Below are 19,258 nucleotides of genomic sequence, written 5' to 3' on the forward strand. Positions count from 1 at the left end.
TGTAGTCCACTTTCATAACCTCTTCTTCTATAGATACCGTGTCAGGCTCTGCAAAGCCATGCTGTGCTCCATGTTCGTAATATACCTCAAGTCTACCAACATAGAAACTATAACAAGAAAGTTGAGATCTATTTGAGATCCCTTTTTGTGGGTTGCTCCTAGGGATCACTGTAGCATTCTTTAAACGTGCTCCAGTTCCTTTGAGGAGGAAATGCAGAATAAGTTCTATAAAGTAAATCAAAGCCATCACAAAATATTAATTTGATAGTCTCTTCCAGACTTTTGCCAAATTGATTTCAGCATCATTGTGTGTGTGGGTGGGGAGGGGTTCTACTACCAACTTCCTTCTTAAATACAAAACAATAATAATTAACCACACAGCTTTCTTATTCTGGCAAGTCACCTGTTTGGAGTAAATTATCAGAGGTAGGAACTTTCAGATTCCTCTGTAATGACTGTGAGCCTGAAGTCAGGTTACATTATCAAGATACAAATGGCCTATGCTTCTTATTTCTGGTGAGGATGCTGGGGGTTCAGGAGAGGGAAGCAGATGTAATCTCCAGGATGAGGTATTTAGCTTACACGGGAGGAAAAACACTGGCATTCAAGCTCTGATAAGTACTAGAATGAGTGGACAATATATGTTGTAGGAGCTCTTCAACAAAGGGGAGATCTTTTCAAAACAGATTAGATTCCCACAGGTCTCAAACTCATTAAGAGCCAAGGATACGGACAAAATAACCACTGAGGATCCGATCGAGACTCCTTCAAGGTCAGTCATGATTATACCTAAGGTCCCTGTATTATCATGATGTTAATGAAGAAAAGAACATGAAATTGTTCATAAAAATTATTCAATTACACAGATTATCTACCAGAATAGAAATTAGGTAACTAAATATTGGAACTCATCAATTACGGCGTGTTGCAATATGCTCTTACATTATTTTGCCAAAAATGAGAGACAATTGAGTAGATTTCTTTATTGCCAAATCCTTCTGTTTTTCCCAGAAGTTCTTGTGATATTCCCAAAGATCTATATATAGCTACATAAATAAATAGTTTAACTCTTTAGACAAATTTTATATATATTTCTAAAGCAGAAAGAAATGTCTTGATACAGATACACCTTTAAAATAACCTATATTAGAATTCACTATCTTGATATTTTATAAATTGATTTTATAAACAACAAGAACTCAGAAAAGAAAATACTAGACTAGACAAGAAGAATAAATGGCTCTGATATTTGGGTGAATTTTAGTTTCACAGTGGTAACCTGTATCAGTATACAAACCCATTATAGCTCAAATAACTCCTCCCATGCGACAAGACTATCTCTTTAGCGGCAGTATGTCTTTCCCTATCATCTTACACTTGTAGGTCAGTGGAGAATATTTAGCCTTCACTTTTCTAATCTTAATAAAAATAATGACATCATAAAACAGAAAGATGCTCATCTTGCAATTGACAGCCCATGTATTTTAGAGCATGTCAGCACAATGAAATGCCTTGGATCCTTCCTTCCCACTTGGTCCTTAATGTACATAGTGTGTGTGCAAATAATTTCTCTGCAGTATGTGATGCTGTTAATAGCATTTTACCCACAGTAGAAGTTCCTTTGCAGTTGGAGTCAGTCCTCTCAAACTCTGCTGCTACTTCATCTTGTCCATTTATGTCATGCTCTAAATCTCTCGTTGTCATTTCAACAGTCTTCACAGCATCTTCCCCAGGAGTAGTTTGCATCTCAAGAAACCACTTTGCTCCTCCGTAAGGAGCAATACCTCATCCATTCAAGTCTTATCACGAGATTGCAGCCGTTCATCCATATCTTGAGGCTCCACTTCTAATTCTAGTTCTCTTGCTGTTTCCCCCACATCTGCGCTTACTCGTCCCCTGGAGACTTGAACCCTCAAAGTCATCCACAAGGGTTAGAATCAACTTTCATCCAAACTGTTAATGCTGTTCTTTTGACCTCTTCCCATGAGTCATGAATGTTATTAATGGCACCTAGAATGGTGAATCCTTTCCAGAAAGTTCCAATGTATTTTGTCCAGATTGATCAGCGGAATCACTATCTGTGGCAGCTGTAGCCCTACAAAATGTATTTGTTAAATAATACGACTTGAAAGTTGAAAGTACTTCTTGATCCATGGGCTCACAGAGGATGTTGTGTTGGTAGGCATGAAAACAACATTAATCTCATCATATGTCTCCATCAGAGCTCTTGAATGAGTAGGCAGACTGTCAGTGGGCAGTGATACTTTGAAGGAAATACTTTTTTCTGAGCAGTGGGTCTCAACAGGAGGCTTAGAATATTTTGAAAAACCATGTTGTAAATGGATGTGCTGTCATCCAGGCTTTGTTGTTCCATTTATGGAGCATAGGCAGAATAGGTTTAGCATAATTCTTAAGGGCCATAGGATTTTCAGAATGGTCCATGAGCACTGGCTTCAACTTCAAGTCACCAGCCACATTACCCCCTAACAAGAGAGCCAGCCTGTCCTTGAGAATTTGAAGCCAGGCATTGACTTCTCTTTAGCTTTGAGAATCCTAGATGCCATCTTCTTCCAAGAGAAGGCTGTTTTGTCTCTATTGAAAATCTGTTGTTTAGTGTGGCCACCTTCATGAGTTATGTGGGCTCAGTCTTCTGGATAATTTGCTGCAGCTTCTCCATCAGTACCTGCTGCTTCACCTTATACTTTTTTGTTATGGAAATGGTTTCTTTCTTTAAACCTCATGAACGAACATCTGCTAACTTCCAACTTTTCTTCTGCAGCTTCCTTACTTCTCTTGGGCTTCCTAGAATTGAAGAGAGTTAGGGCCTTGCTCTGGATTAGGCTTTGGCTTGAGGGAGTGTTGTTGCTGGTTTGACCTTCTATTCAGACCACTCAGACTTTCTCCATATCAGCGATAAGGTGGTTTTGCTTTCTTTTCTTTTTTTATTTTTAAAGATTTTATTTATTTTTTTGACAGAGAGAGATCACAAGTAGAGAGGCAGGCAGAGAGAGAGGGGGAAGCAGGCTCCCTGCTGAGCAGAGAGAACCCGATGCAGGGCTCGATCCCAGGACCCTGAGACCATGACCTGAGCCGAAGGCAGAGGCTTTAACCCACTGAGCCACCCAGGTGCCCCGGTTGTTTTGCTTTCTTATCACTCATGTGTTCACTGGAGTAGCATTCTTAATTTCCTTCAAGAACTCTTCCTTTGCTTTTGCAACTTGGCTGTTTGGTGCAAGAGACCTAGCTTTTGGCTTGTCTCAGCTTTCAACATACCTTCCTCATGAAGCTTAATCATTTCTAGCTTTTGATTTAAAGTAAGAGATGTATGGACTCTTCCTTTCACTTGAACACTAGAGGTCATTGCAGGGTTATTAATTAGCCTAATTTCCATGTTGTGTCTCAGGGAATAGGGAGGCCTGAGGAGAGGGAGAGAGACAGGACAATGGCTGGTTGGCAGAGCAGTCAGAACACAGGTACGAAGTTCTCCATCTTACTTGAGTGTGGTCCGTGGTGCTCCAAAACAATGATAATAGTAACACCAGAGATCGCTGACCACAGATCACTACAACAAATACAATAATCATGAAAAAGTTTGTGATGTTGTGAGAATTTCCAAAATGTGACACAGACATGGAGTGAGCAAATGCTGTGGGAAAAATGGCACCAGTAGACTTGCTCAACACGGGGTTGCCACAAACTCTCAATCTGTAAAAAAACAAAAAACAACAACAACAAAAAAAACCAAAGCATCTGGGAAGTTCAATAAAGCAAAGTGCAATAAATGAAATATGTCTGCACAAGATCAATACCTTCTTCAACCCACGGTCATCATCCTGATTCATCTTCACATGATTTGGAGAAAAGGACAACACAGTGGGATTTCCAACTTCGCAGGTGATAATAGAGAACCAAATAGATGGGAATAGACCATAGGAAAAGGGAAGAAAGATGACAGGCGAGTTTTGATTCAGGCAAGCACAGAATAAAACGTCAGGAGGGGCAGGGGAGACCCAGAAAGTAGGAGGAGCCAGTGGAGAGGGCACCCTCAGAGCAGAGCCCAAGGCAGCTGCTAAACCGAGTCCCTCGCGTCAGTCTGTGCCTGAAGAATGCTGGATTCAATAAATCTCCTCTGGCAGGGAAGTCTTGGGCTTTATTTTGAAGCGAGTCTTCCCACTTCCCACTTCCCACTGCCTCTTATCCTTTCTTTCTCTTTCACTCCTTCTCTGATTTTCCTTATGGCTATGGCTCTAGAGTAGACAGTTGTTAGATTAGAAATATTGCCAATGTATCTCTCAAAGAGGTCATTGTATCCTAATGCTCCAATTAATTCAGGAGAGTGAGGGAGACAGGAGCCACTGGAGCCAAGAGGGGAACTGAGTGGGCCAGAGCTGAGATGGACCTAATTGAGTGGAAGAAGAAAGCAAAATGGAGTGATTGAAAGCTGAATGCCCTGTGGGCAACTCGGTTCTATCTTTCATTCATTTGGTTCAGGCCCTGCTTTCTGCCCTGAACAAATTCTTTCAGGTTTCTTTTCCAAATGGAGTTAAATAGCTGAATTAATTCCCTGGATTTTCTTTTCACGGTCTCTATATGAGCAAACAAGTCTATGTCTGATATTATAAGATAAGCCAGAGAAAAACTTTTAGGTCTGGGGGTGGTCATGAAGCTCTTCACGTCAGAGGGTGTACTTTGAAGGGCAGTGAGGATTTGAGTAGACTGGGAGAAAAAACAAGAGCGTTTCAAGGCTATCACACCAGGGAAACAGGCTAGAGAGGGCGGGAGCCAACTCTCAGGGTCCGCGAGTAACGGGCTGACTGGTTTCTGTAGCAGAACATGAGGTAAGGCTGGAAAGTGAGGTTTGTTTATTAACAGTAGGTAAGCTTCAGGTTTAAAAACGAAGGTTTTTCATTAAAGAAAGTGCTCTTGCTGTGTGCCAGCCTTGTACCCTGAAAGAAGGTCAGGAAGAAGAAGGCAGTGAAAGAACATTTTCTGATGGAACAGAAAAAAGGAAAGAAAATAAACTCCAGCAAATATTAGAAATACACAGATCAGACTATTTCAAGGATCTGGGCATCGCTGCTTGGGGATAATGGGAAGAGTGAGTCAAACAGAGAGAAAAGAGAGTAGAACCCGGGAAGATGGGCTTAGGAATCAGGCTGATCTGCTGAATGGCCCCTTGAAAGTCTTATTCTTTGGGCTTCATAACAGGCAAGGTCCCTCAGCTTAATGACGTCAAGGTGGTAAGGGTAGAGGAGGGGAGGGAAGAGGAAAGAATACAGAAACACCAGATTCAGAATGCTAAACATATTTCACATTTGGTAGATTCAGATTCCCAAGATGCCAGATCTCTAAGGCTCACTCTCTCAAATGAAGCAGCTCAGCTTTGCTCTGCTTCTCCTTCCTCACAAGGACTCTCAACACTCTGCAGTCCGCAGACCCCCACCTTCAGACCCCTTCGGGGTCCTTCCGGCAGCAAACAGACCCTGCACAGACTCAGTTTCCGGGAAACAAAATGAAAACTAAAATTGAAAGAAAAGACAGGTTCTTCCTTTCATGCTTGTTGTCTTAGTTTTATTCTCATCTCTCTTAGTTTACAGGCCAAGAAGTAGGTTAAAAAAAAACACTGTTATTTGGCCATTGTCAGTACATTTATTTGATAAAGGACTTATCTAGCATATATTAAGAGCTCTTACAAATCCATGAGCCAAAGATAATTAACCTCTTTTCAGAAAAGATGTGAAAAGACAGTTTACAAAAGTGAATACAAATGGCCAGTAAGTGTATAAAAATATGCCCATCATGATTAGTAACCTAAAACCATAATGAGATATCATTTCATGCCCACCAGGATGACTAAAGAGACTGATGATACCTAATGATGGTGAGGGGAACCTTCATATATTCCCACTGGATATAGAATTGCTGTTGGGAATGTCAAACGCATACCTCCCATAGGACCCTAGGATCACACTTTAGGGAACTCTCAAGAGAAATGAAAACCCATAGCCACAGAAAGACTTGAATAAGAACTTTCACATCAGCCATACTCATAATAGCCAAACACTGAGAACAACCCAAGTGGCCATCAGCCAGAGAATGGATACATGAACTGTGGTCTGTCTACACAATGGGACAGTACCCAGCAGCAGCAAGGCATGGACTGCTCATACACACGACAACGTGGATGAATCTTAAATGTGGCACATTGGATACAAGAAGCCAGACCTGAAAGAGTACATACTGTATGATTTCATTAGTATGAAATCCAAGAGTAGGCAAAACTATATCCGCAGTGATAGAAATCAGAAAGTGGTACCTGAGGCCTGCCAGGGGGTGGGGATGGGCAGGAATTGACTGGAAGGGGGCACAACCAGCACATTTCCTAGGCTGATGGAAACGTTCCTATTTTGTCTTTGGTAATGGCCACATGGATGGATAAAATGAGTCAAAACTCCTAGAACTGAATGCTTAATTAAATATATGCATCTTATCATATGTAAATCGTACTTCAACTTTTTTAAATACAGGAAGGAAAAACATATATTTAGAGGCCTCATCTAGATAAGCTTATTCATCCCATAAATTATAAATCTATTATTTCTCTTACTCTTCTCTGTTTAACTCCTTCTCTAGTTAGAGAATGAAGTCCTTTTCAAAGATGGGATACAACAAAACCCTGTCTTACCTGTCAGCCTGCTGGTTCCCAGATCCCCAAGGACTCCCCAGGATAAGTAGGTAATAGGTTTTCCCACTGAGCTCCGTGGGTTCCTTAGTTGACCTGAAAAGATGTGGGGCAATGAGATGGGAGCCTAGGATGATAAAGATGGTATTTTTACAATTCCCCCATCTCTGCTTCCAAGATAGCAACTACCCTTTCCATGAAGAAAGGTCTTACTGTTAGACACAAATGGAGTCGTGTGCCCCAGATGGCAGCCTCTCACACCAGACTGCTTGCCTTTCCCATCCTAGTCCACACGGTCCCAGCGAGGGATGTTAAGTATGCCATTTCCCAGCTGCCTCAAGCTGGTTTTCTTTTTCCCCCACTCCCTGTCCCCTGATTTCCCAGAATGGCAGTGCTGGTCAGCTGGGGAGGTCATGTCCCATGTCAGTGGTGTGGGGGAGACACCATAATACAAATCACTGAGCAGGGGCTCTGGGATTTGTGCCTGGGCTGCCTGGGCCATCGTGCCACTGCTAGGGGGTGAGGCTTTCATTTCCTCTTCTCAGACAAGAAGTGATAGTCCCTGTGCCGTGGCCGTCCCAGGGCTACCGAGCAGGTTTGAGCATGCGACAGTGGACCTGTAAACATATCAGGGAGTTCTCTGACTCAAAGATTATGTTCCAGTGCTCTTTCGGCTCTGCTGGGTCCTGTTGGGGAGTGCGGCTTTTGTAAAAGAAGCGTAGAATTCAGTCTCTCTGGGCATTCACTTCTGTGAGGGTGGACCAGGGGTCACCTGAGCGAGGGTGTAGGGCAGAAACCAGTTAGCAAGTTCATGAGAGAGCAGTTTCCATTCATTACGTGCTTCCATCTTCAGTAGAATCATTACGCCTTTTGACAGCGTATAATCTGCTTGGGATTTCTAGACATCCGCAGTCTGTTGACACCTTGAGTCACCATGTCCAGGTGTCAGCCTTTGCAGAGAGCATCCTGCATGATCGAATAAGGGAACCACAAGGAGACCCTTGGGCTTGATGGACACCAGCTCTGAGTGTATAACCTCCGGCCACTCACAGGTCTCTCCAACCCTCAGTTTCTGTGTCTGGGAAAGAGGGAGGCTCCATATTTGCTTTCCGAGGTCCTCTCCAGTGATGTGATTTTTAGAGTAGCCCTTGTGGTATGGCATACAAAGCCTTTGCAGTCAGAAGAACTGAGCTCTGTCTGCAGGCGTGCGCCTCACCAGCAGGGTGAGCTCTGGGCAGATTGCATCTGTCTGAGCGAAGGCCAGCTTCCTTCTCGGTAAGAGGTACCTGGAGATCTCCCCACTACCTGCCTCTTCAGGTCATGGGGGTGGGGTGGTGGAACAGGATGGCATATGCAAAAACTTGATGGACTGTAACTTACCCAGCATTTGCTGCAGTTTGTTGGCTGCGGCTATAGACACAGAAACAAGTGGAGAGTGAAGTGACAGGCGTGCCCTGGGGCTTCACCTGGGTTCAGGAGTCCAACACCCGCAAAGTGGAGATGGATCCAAGGATGGGCTTGGCGACTGAGGCTTCAGTCTCGCAGTCTCTCATGGAGCTGTGAGCCGGTCCTGACAGTCATTCCCTTACAGGTGACGGCAGAGCTGGATGCCTGGAATGAGGACCTGCTCCGGCAGATGAATGACTTCAACACGGAGGATCTGACGCTGGCCGAGCAGCGGCTGCAGCGCCACACGGAGCGGAAGCTAGCCATGAACAACATGACCTTCGAGGTCATCCAGCAAGGGCAAGATCTGCACCAGTACATCATGGAGGTCCAGGCCTCAGGTGGGTGAGCTCCCCCATCCTCCTCCTTGCGACAGGGAGACGATGAAAACAAGCATGCCAGCCCGACTCCAGCCGGCATGGCCACTCTGCTCATCCGCTTTATTCCCCCAGACACGGGGACAGAGATGTTTGCCACTTTAAAGAAAACTGATGCGTGAGAACTGGAATCACTTGTCCGAGATTGCCCAGTTAGGCTCTGGTAGAGAGGAGGATAGGGCCAGGGTCTCCTGGTACTGTGCAGAGAATGGGGAAAACAAATTTGCACAGACTCAGAAAAAATGGCCTCCAGAAACAAACAGGCAGGCTCCAGAAGCAGCCAGCCTGCTGTGTGAATTGTATTCAAACCTGTAGATGTTTGCTCTTCAACCCCTCAGCCCCCTCTCCTGTCTTCCACCCCCAGGGTGGCTCCTGGTCTCCAGTTCAGGCCTCTCAAAAAGCCCCCCACCTTTATTTTTTTTAAATCACTGGTCTGTGTGTGTTAGAAGTGCTGATAAAAATTTATGCAGGGTCATAGAATTTTATAACTTCTCAAGAAACCACGGCGGAGTCACCCAGATTTCACTTCTTTTCATGTTCAAGCTTTATGCACTTTCTCTCCAGCAAATGCATGAACCCTTCCTGGGACACCTAGTGCTCTCCACAATGGCCTTCGGTATTAGAACCAGAGAGAGCCATGGCAGTCCTGTGATCCAGATAGTTCAGAGGACAAGAAGTCACTCACAGGGACACATGCTAGTAGAGTGCTGGGACACAGTCTCTACACCCTGCCCTGCCATCGGCCTACCCCCCAGCCCCGGGTCCTCCTTGCCTCTGGTTCTTGACCCTCCGGGAAGAGTCAGACGGGGGTTCAGGCCATCAGCTCTTAAAAACACAGTTGGCCATGTCCCTGTTGACTCTGAAGGCTATTTAGAATCATGAGATTCCCAGCAGACGTTAGCCCCCAAACGGGACTATAGGGGACAGTGTTTGTTTTAAGGACCTGAAAGAATAAATAACAGCACTCAAAGAGACTTCTAACTCTAACTGGAGGAAAGACAGTCTGGTAAATTCTGTTTGCCTGCTCAGCATCGTCCTTCCGTGATTCTTTGTTTGTGTTGCAAACAGCTGCAGCTGCCCAGGCTTGTTTACTCAGTATAGTCCAGGAAGGACCGCTCCCACTGCAGTCTCTTGGGGTCGGGGCAGCGGGGGCACTGGGAGCTCTTTTAAAAATGGCAGTGCCAGGCCCCAAGCCCAGAGATCCTGACTTAACTACATCTGAATGGGAGTTGGGCATCAACCGAAAAACCTCCTCGGGCGATCCATGGCGCAGCCAGGACTGAGATCCCCAGGCAAGTTTAAAAGTCCACAGAACCTGCCGGCTCAGAATCTCTCGGGGTGGGGCGCAACAGTCTGTGTTTCTGCCAAGCCCTCCAGGGGGTGCTGGCGCACCACGGATCTAGGATCTACTCACAGTGAGGGCCCCCGGACCAGCAGCACCAGCATCGCTTAAGAGCCCATTAAAAAGGTGGAGGAATCCCAGCCCTCATCGCAGATTTACAAATCTGAATCTGTGTGTTAACAAAATCTCCAGGGAAATCATGTGCCTGCGAAAGTTTGAGACACATGCTTGGCAATGGCTTGTACATCTTCAAGGTTTTATTAGGGAAGGAGGAGGAACCATGATCCTTTCTCTGCAGCTGAGAACCTTGGACTCAGGGTTTCACGGTAGAGCTTACGCTCCTGAGACTCACGATAGCTGGCTCCCAGCTAAGGCTAGGAACCATGAGAGAATGTGCAGGACCTGGGAGAGAGGCTGGGACAGAGAGGCCTTGCAGGGGTGCTCAACCTTTGTCCCTCGGTATTGATGCATCTGGCAGGAGGGGAAGCTGGTCTGCTGGAAACTGCGGCACTTTGTACCCAGGTGCTGGTGTGACCCAGGCAAGCCCCTCTCTGTCCCAAGAGCCAGGTCTCCATGGTAACGGAAAGCCGACCAGGAGCTGGCAGTCCCTCAAGACGGCCTGTGACTGTGGGTTAGCAGTGCTTGGCAGCCTCCTGCACCTTGCGGGCTGAATGGGTGAAAACACCCTCAGCAGATGAGCTGCCCACACCCAGTGTCCTGATCTAGAAATGGGCTTTGTCAAAAGAGACTTGATGGGCCTCTTGAGCCCTCTGTGCTGGGACTGGCTGTTCCCCTGCTTCTACCCCAGCTAGCCGGGGGTAGCTAGCTATTCAGCTGGCATAGTCCAGGAGGCTTCGAAGGGAATGCATCTGGGGCTTTCAGGGATGCTCACTTCCTGTCTGCTGCTGAATATTGGGTCCTGCTAAGGAGGCCTCTACCTTGTCTCTGGCTCGGAGGAAGGGAGAGCAGGCTTCTGCTGGAGCTGAGGGGTGGGGTGGAGGTTGAGGGTGGGCCCAGCAGGGCAGGGTCTTGTCCCTGGGGGGTTGAGGAATGTAGGACTTCAGAGACCCCTAACTGAGGCAGCAAATATCTTAGTCATTGATGATATGTGTCTAATAAACTATATTTGAATTCAAGGTAAAATAAGCTGCTGTCTTAGAAAAAAGACAATTAACAAAATTAAGCTTTTGGTTGGTGTTTAGCCCTCTGTGATGAATTAATGAAGGGCTTATGCTGTGATTTGGTAGGACTAAATGGAAGTAGGGAAGTGCCACACACTTATTTTCAGGTGTGCAATTTGTGACATTGAGGCAGGTCCCACTAAATCCCTCTGGTGTGCCAGTGGCTCTAACCAAAGCAAAGCCTTTGCTCAAGTCAGCACTAGCCTTGAGAACAGAAGGCAAAACAGGAACACTTGCTCCACTTGCTCATCATTCTCTCCAAGCTGTAGCATTTTCTATTTCGGCCAGGAAGTGGGAGTGGGGAGGGGCCAGGTTTTGCTGGAAAGAGTCAAGTTGGAGAAGACACGCTGGCTGAAGTCAAGGTCCAGTTTCACCATCAGCTAGCAGCCTGCCTTTGGAAAGTTCCCGTTCTTTCTCCTTAGACCTTTCTTCTTCTGTCTAGTGTGGGAGGTGGGCCTGGATTCCTACAGTCCCCTCTAGTTCGTGCTTGCCATGATGAGTCAGCCTACCCACCCCCAGTGGCTAGGCCGCAGGTCTCTCCAGTGCAGTCTGACCATGTAACTATTCCATGTGGCCTGAGGAATCAGAAGAGCCGCCCATCTCATGGATGTGTTGCTTTTGTGATCTAATCAAAGCACCAAGCTTTCTTTATGCAAGGTTTTTAAATGAAAATCTTTGGGATCTGTGGCAATGATACTTAAAGTTTTTACTGTGTTGGGAAGAACCCAGCCCTAGCATTTGAAAATAAGTAAAAAATAAATGAAGTTTGGTGTGAATCCTTCTTCTTGAGCATAGAGCTCAGAGTATGGCTGGGAGGGGAACAGTGCCTGGCTTGGGACCCGGCCACACCCTCCCTGCCCAGTCTTTCCAAGCCTCACCTTCCCCCAGAAGACGGCAGTTGTAAGAATACCCAGATCACAGGGTCATCATGACGATGCAGGGCAATAATGCGTGAGCATGGTAAGGGCTCAAGAAAGCTTGGTATCTGTGATTTGTTACAATTGTATTCTAGCTCGCACTGCCTTCTCCTGCAGCCATGTGTCCTTGTAGCTTCTCCAACAGCGTGAGGACAGGACTCTTTCTTCATTCTCTTTCCATACCCAGCATCTGGCAGAGTGCTGATGTCTGGTACATTGCATGTTTTCAGTAAGAGTATTTGCTTAGTTAATGGAGTGAACATCAATGTGGTGGAACAGACGTAGGAAAAAATAAGGGGCTACAAATAATTTCACTTGCATCATAAAAGGAGAGAAAAGGCCTGTGTTTTTCCAAAATGGAAGCTACTCTGGGGTTCATGGGAATGTGGATCTGATGGGAGCTGAGTGGAAGGGAAGAGGATGTAGATGTGCAACGGGAGTTCTCGGTCTGGCTGCAGATTCAGAATCACCTGCAGAACTTACAAGGACCAAGGTCTGGGCCCCACCCTTCAGGGAGTCTTGCTTAATTGGTCTGGAATGGACCCAGATTTTTTTTTTTTAACTTCCCAGATGATTCTCTTGTACATCCAGGCTTGAGAATGCCGATCTAAAAACCCGATTAGAGGACTTTGTCATTTCTGAGCCAGGTGTTACATTGAGGGAGTGGCCCAGAATGAGGAGTGAGGAGGGGAGGGCTAGTCTCTCACTGAGGCAGGCTGATATGAAGGCACAAAGAACACCTCCAGGTAGCATAGGCGGGAATAGCTAGATCTTACCCTAGACCATAGCCACCTCTCTCTCCTTGAGGGAGTTAAAGTGGTACCCTCAGCCTGGCAGCAGAGGAAAGTACAGTGACATTACTAGCTGTAGCCTTGGGCCATAAACAAACACAGTGCCAACCATTCTGCTGACCGAGTATAGCATAAAGAATATCTCTGTTCCTGGGTTGCTGGCCATGGTACCACCTTACCCAGTGGTTTCCCATCTTGGTTGCATGTTGAATCACTCTGGGAACTTTAAGACTTCCTGGTGCCTGGGTCCCACCCTCAGAGAGTCTCCTGTTACTGCTCTGGGGTATGGCCAAGGACATGGTGATTTTTAAAGTTCTGCAGATCTAATGTGAGCCAAGATTGAGAGCACTGGTCTAAGACCACCCAGACCATCACAGTTGCTAATGATGTACAATGAGCAAGTCCATAAATACCTCATGGTACAATTTTATATTTACATTTTTACAAGCCATTTTGCAGTTCCATTAGTAATCAATAACGAATATGTTGTAAAAAGTAGAAACATGGATATTTTGAGCCTACTAAATGCCCAGAACTGTATGTACCTAATCTCACTATGTCCTACAACACCCCAGAAACCATCGTTGGAATTGTCCTTACCCAAGCTCAGTGAAGATATAGAGCCCAGAGATTCACTGTTAATGGGGTAGAACATCAGTTCAAACCTAAGTCTGTCCTTTCCCAGAGCTCGCACGTGCTTTCCACCACAGCGTGTGACCTGAGCCCTTCCCTGCAGAGGCCAGGTGTTCACCAGAAGACCTTCTCTGTTGGGTGTTATGAGCCAAGCACTGTGTTGGTGCTCAGGATACAGAGATACAGAAGGTGTGTGTCCCTGGCACCGAGGGAGCCTGCATTCCTGCGAGAACAGGGACAAGTTAATAAGGAACCACCCTGAACAGGAATGTTCTGAGGGAACGAAGCATACAGAACATTGTGGATCACATCAGTACAACTTGCCCAAAAGACACCGACACACTATCTCCCTCTTTGATGGAAAGAGCACACACATCTTGCTGGATTTCTGAGAGGCCCTAGGAAAACAGGACTGGGAATAGACTGAGAACAATAATGTGAACACAAGCAAACTATTTGCTCTGGATTGATGGGTATTTACTAGTTAATGCGATTTGACTGGGACTTGCGTCAACGTGTGTGGGCAGTGGGAGGGAGGAGTGAATTTCCATCTTCCTAGGTGCCATTTTGGGTTCCTCCCATTCCCTCCCTCCACAGCACGACGTGCAGTTGAGAGCAGAAGTGCAGTAGGCGTTGTCTTCCCCCATTTTATTTCCTGTGTTCATCCCCCATAAAACAGTACCAAGGGAGGTAGATGCATGCGAAGGCCTGGAGTCTCGGGGCAGGCTGAGAGTCTGCTGGGGGTGATGTCCTCTGCAAGTGCTGGCCCCTTTGACAAGCTTACTGGCTTAGAGAGCCCATTTACATGCGAGGTGGCAGAGGTGAGCCGCGGGCTTCCCAGAAAAAGACACTTTGCCCAAGCTCAGCATACTAAACACCAGAGATGCCTGCGGAATGAAAAGGAGCTGGAGAAAACCTGCATTGTGGCTGAAAGCAGGGAAGAGCTTCTGCTCCCTCAGATGGAGCTTGAATTACATTTCCAGAAAGGAACTATGGTAGTCAAGGGTCTTCTCACTGTGCTGGGCACTGCAGAGATAGAAATTTTTGTATTTCTTCTTATTTTTTATTTCAGTCAAGGAGATGCTCTACCTTGTCCCCTTGGTAATTGAAAATAGGAACCGGAGGGAGCTGACTGCCAAAAGAACAAGCTGTTCTCCTCTGTCTCCCACAGATATTTCAGGAGCTGGGATTTGGAATTATGAAACTGGTAGAAAAAATAAACATGAAAAGATACTGAAATTATTACCATGTAACACCAGAAGTTTTTTCCACTCTTCCATATTGTCCTTACATAAAACACTATTTTTGCCTCTAGAAATGAATTTCTCTTGCATGCGTACACTCTCCTTACACTCCCCCAGCTGTATTCGGCAGGTGTGTTGGTGGTGGTGATGAGTTTCTGATGATGTGAGTCAGAGTGTTGGGGAAGTCTCCCAGAGGGGACTTATTTTTAGGTGACTATACCCTGAGATTGGCAGGCTCCTTGGGGTGTGATCCCCATGGAAATACATTACCCTTTGGGAATTTTAGTCCCATCCCTAATGATGGTTGGATCCTTGTTTGTCAGCATCAGGAGCACAGCTGCACCTGGTCATAGATGACAGGATGGGGAGTCAGGGAAAGGATCCAGACTGAACTGAGAAGCTGCAGAGCCAAGTGGAGTCAGGGATCAGAAGGAGACAAGCAATCCGGACTTAGGATTTTTGCAAAGCTATGGGTCTGGGCAAGGTTGAATCAGTCAGAACAAGAAACAGTACAGCAAATTACCATTTTCATCAAGTTGGAGACAGATAGCAACCAAGAGGGCATGAAAGCAAGAAGGCAGAGAGTTGAGAGCTGAAGAGTCAAGAATCAGGAAAGCCATGGGCCTGTGTGTACGATGTCATGTGACGGAGGCTCCATATGCATTATCTCATTTAATCCTCCCAGCGAGCTCCTGAGCAGGGAGTTCATGAGGTAGGCAGGTATGTAAAATTGTTTATTTCAGGAGGAAGGCAAAGCTTCTGACGGCTTAGATAACTTGCCCATGTCCAGGATTCTGACTCAGGGCTGGCTCCAAAGCTAGCACACTCCTCACATAGCCTACAGGAGCTAAGGTAGGAGTCAAATTCAAGCCACTAGCAGACAAGAAGGCCTTTGATAACCAAGGCGGTCCCCTCACTCCAAAACACAGATCTGTTTGAGAAAGGCTGCTCTAATCCTGCTGATGACGATGGATAGATACAAGCATCAGCTCGCTGGAGAGAAAGTGTGTGTGTGTCCACCCCGGTGTGTTGGGAGAGGCATATAGGACAAGTTAGGAAGGGGCGCCTGGGTGGCTCAGTCGGTTGAGCGTCTGACTCTTGGTTTCAGCTCAGGTCATGATCTCAGGGTCGTGAGATTGAGCCCTGTGTTGGGCTCTGTGCTCAATATGGAATCTGCTCGAGATTCTCTCTTCCATCTCCCCTCCCCCTGCACGCTCGCTTGCTCTCTCTCTCTCTTTCTCAAATAAATAAATCAGTCTTTAAAAAAAAGAAAAAGGCAGGTAGAGAGGGGGATGGACAAAGAATGGAGCCATGGCTCCCACCTGGTGGATATTGACTTGCGGTCCCATCACAGGTCAGACAGTGGGCAGTTAATTAATGCTGGGTGACGTATCCATAAACATCGGGAGCTCCTGCCAGCGGCTGACTGGGCTTATTCATTGTTTTGAAAAAGCAGAATAACGGTGAGCAAACTCTCCTTGTGTGGGTGCATGTTTAACATGCTTTTTGTAAATGGAGAAGCACTCAGTACCCCTGCGGTATTGCTGGGGTGTGTTTATCAGCAGTGTTTGCCTGTGTTAAAGAAATGTATGAGAGCTAGCATGTATTTCTAAGAGTTGCTTTTTTTTAGGGGGCCTGAGTAGTTGGCTACTAAAATCCCCCTGCCCAGAGATTCTCATTGGAACAAACTTGCCATCTGAGTATAAATTGCATCAGACCAGCTAAGTGAGTGTGCCTTTGGCAGAAGCTCCTGAGACAGGTCATTTTTGGTTTTGTTTCGTATTTCCCAATATGGTCCAGAGCCTTGCTTGTGAATATTATAGGTGTTAGCAAATCCCCCAGCAGGGACTGCCCAGGGCTTTCTTCTCTGGGGTGGACTCCCAGAGAACCACCTCTCTCCGTAACCCCAGCTGATCCCAGGCAAAGGATCAGAGCATCCAAAAGAGGTGGCATGGTTTGGACACCCTGAACAAAAGTCCGTTCTCACATTGTCCAGCTTCCCAGAGGGATGTGTAAAGGCAGGAGGGCACTGCTCCTGGCTGTTTCTGCATTCCTGCTTTCCTTGCAGGATATAGGGTCTTGGTCCTACTACCTCGTTTCTCCTTGTTTCCTTTTTTTTTTTTTTTTTTTTTTTAATCAGGAATTGAGTTAATCTGTGAGAAAGACATCGATCTGGCAGCCCAGGTGCAAGAGCTACTGGAGTTCCTTCATGAGAAGCAACACGAATTAGAGCTCAACGCAGAGCAGACCCATAAGCGACTGGAACAGTGCCTCCAGCTGCGGCACCTGCAGGCCGAGGTCAAACAGGTGAGCCTGGCCCCTCCACTGTCCACCCTCGGTCTAGGCTCCCCTTGGGCCCCGGGCCTGCTCTTGGTGTGGGGAGAAGGTGTGCAGAGTCACCGGTGTCACCGGAACTTGGAAATGGGTAAGTGAAGGAGTGGTGGTTGGGATTCTGACAGCGAGGCTGCTGTCTGTTGCATCTAAAACCAGATCTGATGGTACAAGGTGCAAACTACAAATGTGTCCTTTTTCTCTCCTAACAATCTAACAAGAGCATTTGGAACTTTCCAAAGTCGTCCTCAGTCGCTGAGCCTCTTCTCTTCCTTTCCGTCCTCCAGCCTGACACGCAGTTTGTGTGAAACGCAAATCCTTGTCAAATCCATGTCAATAAACATGGTCAGTCAAATCCATGTCAATAAACATGGTCAGGGTTTAGAGCCCCGTTGGTTAATGTGGGGCCCCTGAGTCCTCGTGCAGGGCCTGACACGTGGTTGAGAGTCAGTGGGGGCAGTTTCCCCCATTCTTTTCAATATGCAGGGGCAGCTTATAAGAAAATTGTCTTGCCCTATTAAAGTCAATTTAAGAAAGAGAAGATTTTGTTATCTGTATGAGATGTTGTACTAGCCATTTTACCAAAGGACTTACCCAGGTCTCTAGGAACCTCTAGGAAAACACAGGAACCAGTGACGCATTTAAAAATATTACATATTTAGGGGCGCCTGGGTGGCTCAGTGGGTTAAGGCCTCTGCCTTCAGCTCAGGTCATGACCTCAGGGTCCTGGGATTGAGTCCCGCATCAGGCTCTTTGCTCAGCAGGGAGCCTGCTTCCCTCTCTCTCTCTCTCTCTCTGCCTGCCTCTCCATCTACTTGTGATCTCTCTCTGTCAAATAAATAAATAAAATCTTTGGGAAAAAAAATACTACATATTTATATTATGAATAGACTAAATTTTAATTATCAGCATAATGAATGGAGATTTTTTTAATTTACACAGTGGTATTGAAGAAATACAAATATATAATAGTTAAATTTATTGAGTGCTGGGAACCTTTTACACCCATCTCTCCATCAAGCCTCACAACCATTCTCTGAAGCAGGTCTTATTCCCGATTTACAGATGAGGCCACTGAAGCTTAGAGAGGTCACCAGACAATGATCACAGGGAGCAAAGAGCATGTCACCACCCTCTACTGGTCTAGGAGAGCTTCTTGGCAGGGGGGGTTCCATAGCACTTCCATGATAGTTCCTTCTGCTCCACACTCTTTCAAACAATCCAGACCCTTGCTCCCTGAAGGCAGAGCCCCACCCAAAAAATCCCAAGCCAAGAAACTTTTTCCTATTAAACATTTTTTCTTAGGCACTGTGGCTATTACACTGTCTTATTTAACTCTATTAATTTGGAACAGGGGACAAAAACACCATATTTTATTTAATCATTGCTGTTCTCTTATATTCCAAGTATTTCTTGTTAATGCCTCGGTCTTCGCTATTATACTGTTATTTATTATAATGGACAAAACTGTCCTCTCTACTCCACTTCTCCCAATCAGTGCTCAGCCAGAACCCGCACCCACTGTGCTAAAGGTCTGTCCTCAGCACAGGTGAGATCACTGAGCACCGAGGCAAGCTGGATCACAGAGCTGCCATCTAGACTGCTCTCTGTGTAATTACACTGGGATCGCACCCAAATCTCTGGAGAGACATGGTGGAAATCCCATGAGCAGTGATGAGTATACAAATTCTGAGACTCTTGGTAATAATGATTGTACTTACTTTTTAGATGAGAAGTTCTTTCTCACTTATAATCTCATTTTAAGAGAAGAGACCCATTGGGAAAGGGGGCATATGTTTATTTTACACGTGGGAAACGGGTAGCACAGGATTGGTGCTCCCAGGGCTTGCTGACTTGTTAGCTGGAATTTGAGCCCGTGCTTCCTTTATCAATAGTCGCACAGGGCCTCTCCTGGGCCCCACTCCTGCCCGGGGGCTCTAGGAGAAATAGAAAGAAGCCCTCTAGCAGGGCATAGGCTGGGATATTCCTGGCCTTCACAGCACCACCTCTGAGAAGACAGCATGCCCTGTGCCTGGTAGAAAGGGTAGCCCCTACCTGATGGGTCAGCAGGCTCCAACAGGTCACAGGAGCCCTCCGCTGCTCATGTACTCTTACTCCTGCCTGCTGAAGGGGGCAGGAGGGATCATCTGAACAAAACAAATAACAGGAAAATCATTCCTATTTGCCTGTGAAATGAAATAGATACTTTTGTTCCTGGTTTTTAATTTTTATATTTAATTTTGTTCCAACATTAGTAGTAAAGTCAACTCCCTAATCATGTTCTTCTTGACTGGCGTGAAAATGGAAATGATTT

The 19,258-nt window shown here is 46.1% G+C and overlaps 1 protein-coding gene across 1 annotated transcript in view; it reads left to right on the forward strand.

The window, feature by feature from the left end:
- The window catches only part of LOC111154975 (kalirin), a 288,438-nt gene that overhangs the window by 175,629 nt on the left and 93,551 nt on the right, over nt 1-19,258 (forward strand). The window contains exons 14-15 of the mRNA XM_022514930.1: nt 8,274-8,469; nt 16,754-16,920. Coding sequence (XP_022370638.1) covers nt 8,274-8,469; nt 16,754-16,920 — 363 coding nt within the window. The remainder of the gene's footprint in view (nt 1-8,273; nt 8,470-16,753; nt 16,921-19,258) is intronic.

This window comes from Enhydra lutris, unplaced genomic scaffold (genome assembly GCF_002288905.1).
Source record: "Enhydra lutris kenyoni isolate GAN:26980312 unplaced genomic scaffold, ASM228890v2 scaffoldscaffold39, whole genome shotgun sequence".
Taxonomy (NCBI): domain Eukaryota; kingdom Metazoa; phylum Chordata; class Mammalia; order Carnivora; family Mustelidae; genus Enhydra; species Enhydra lutris.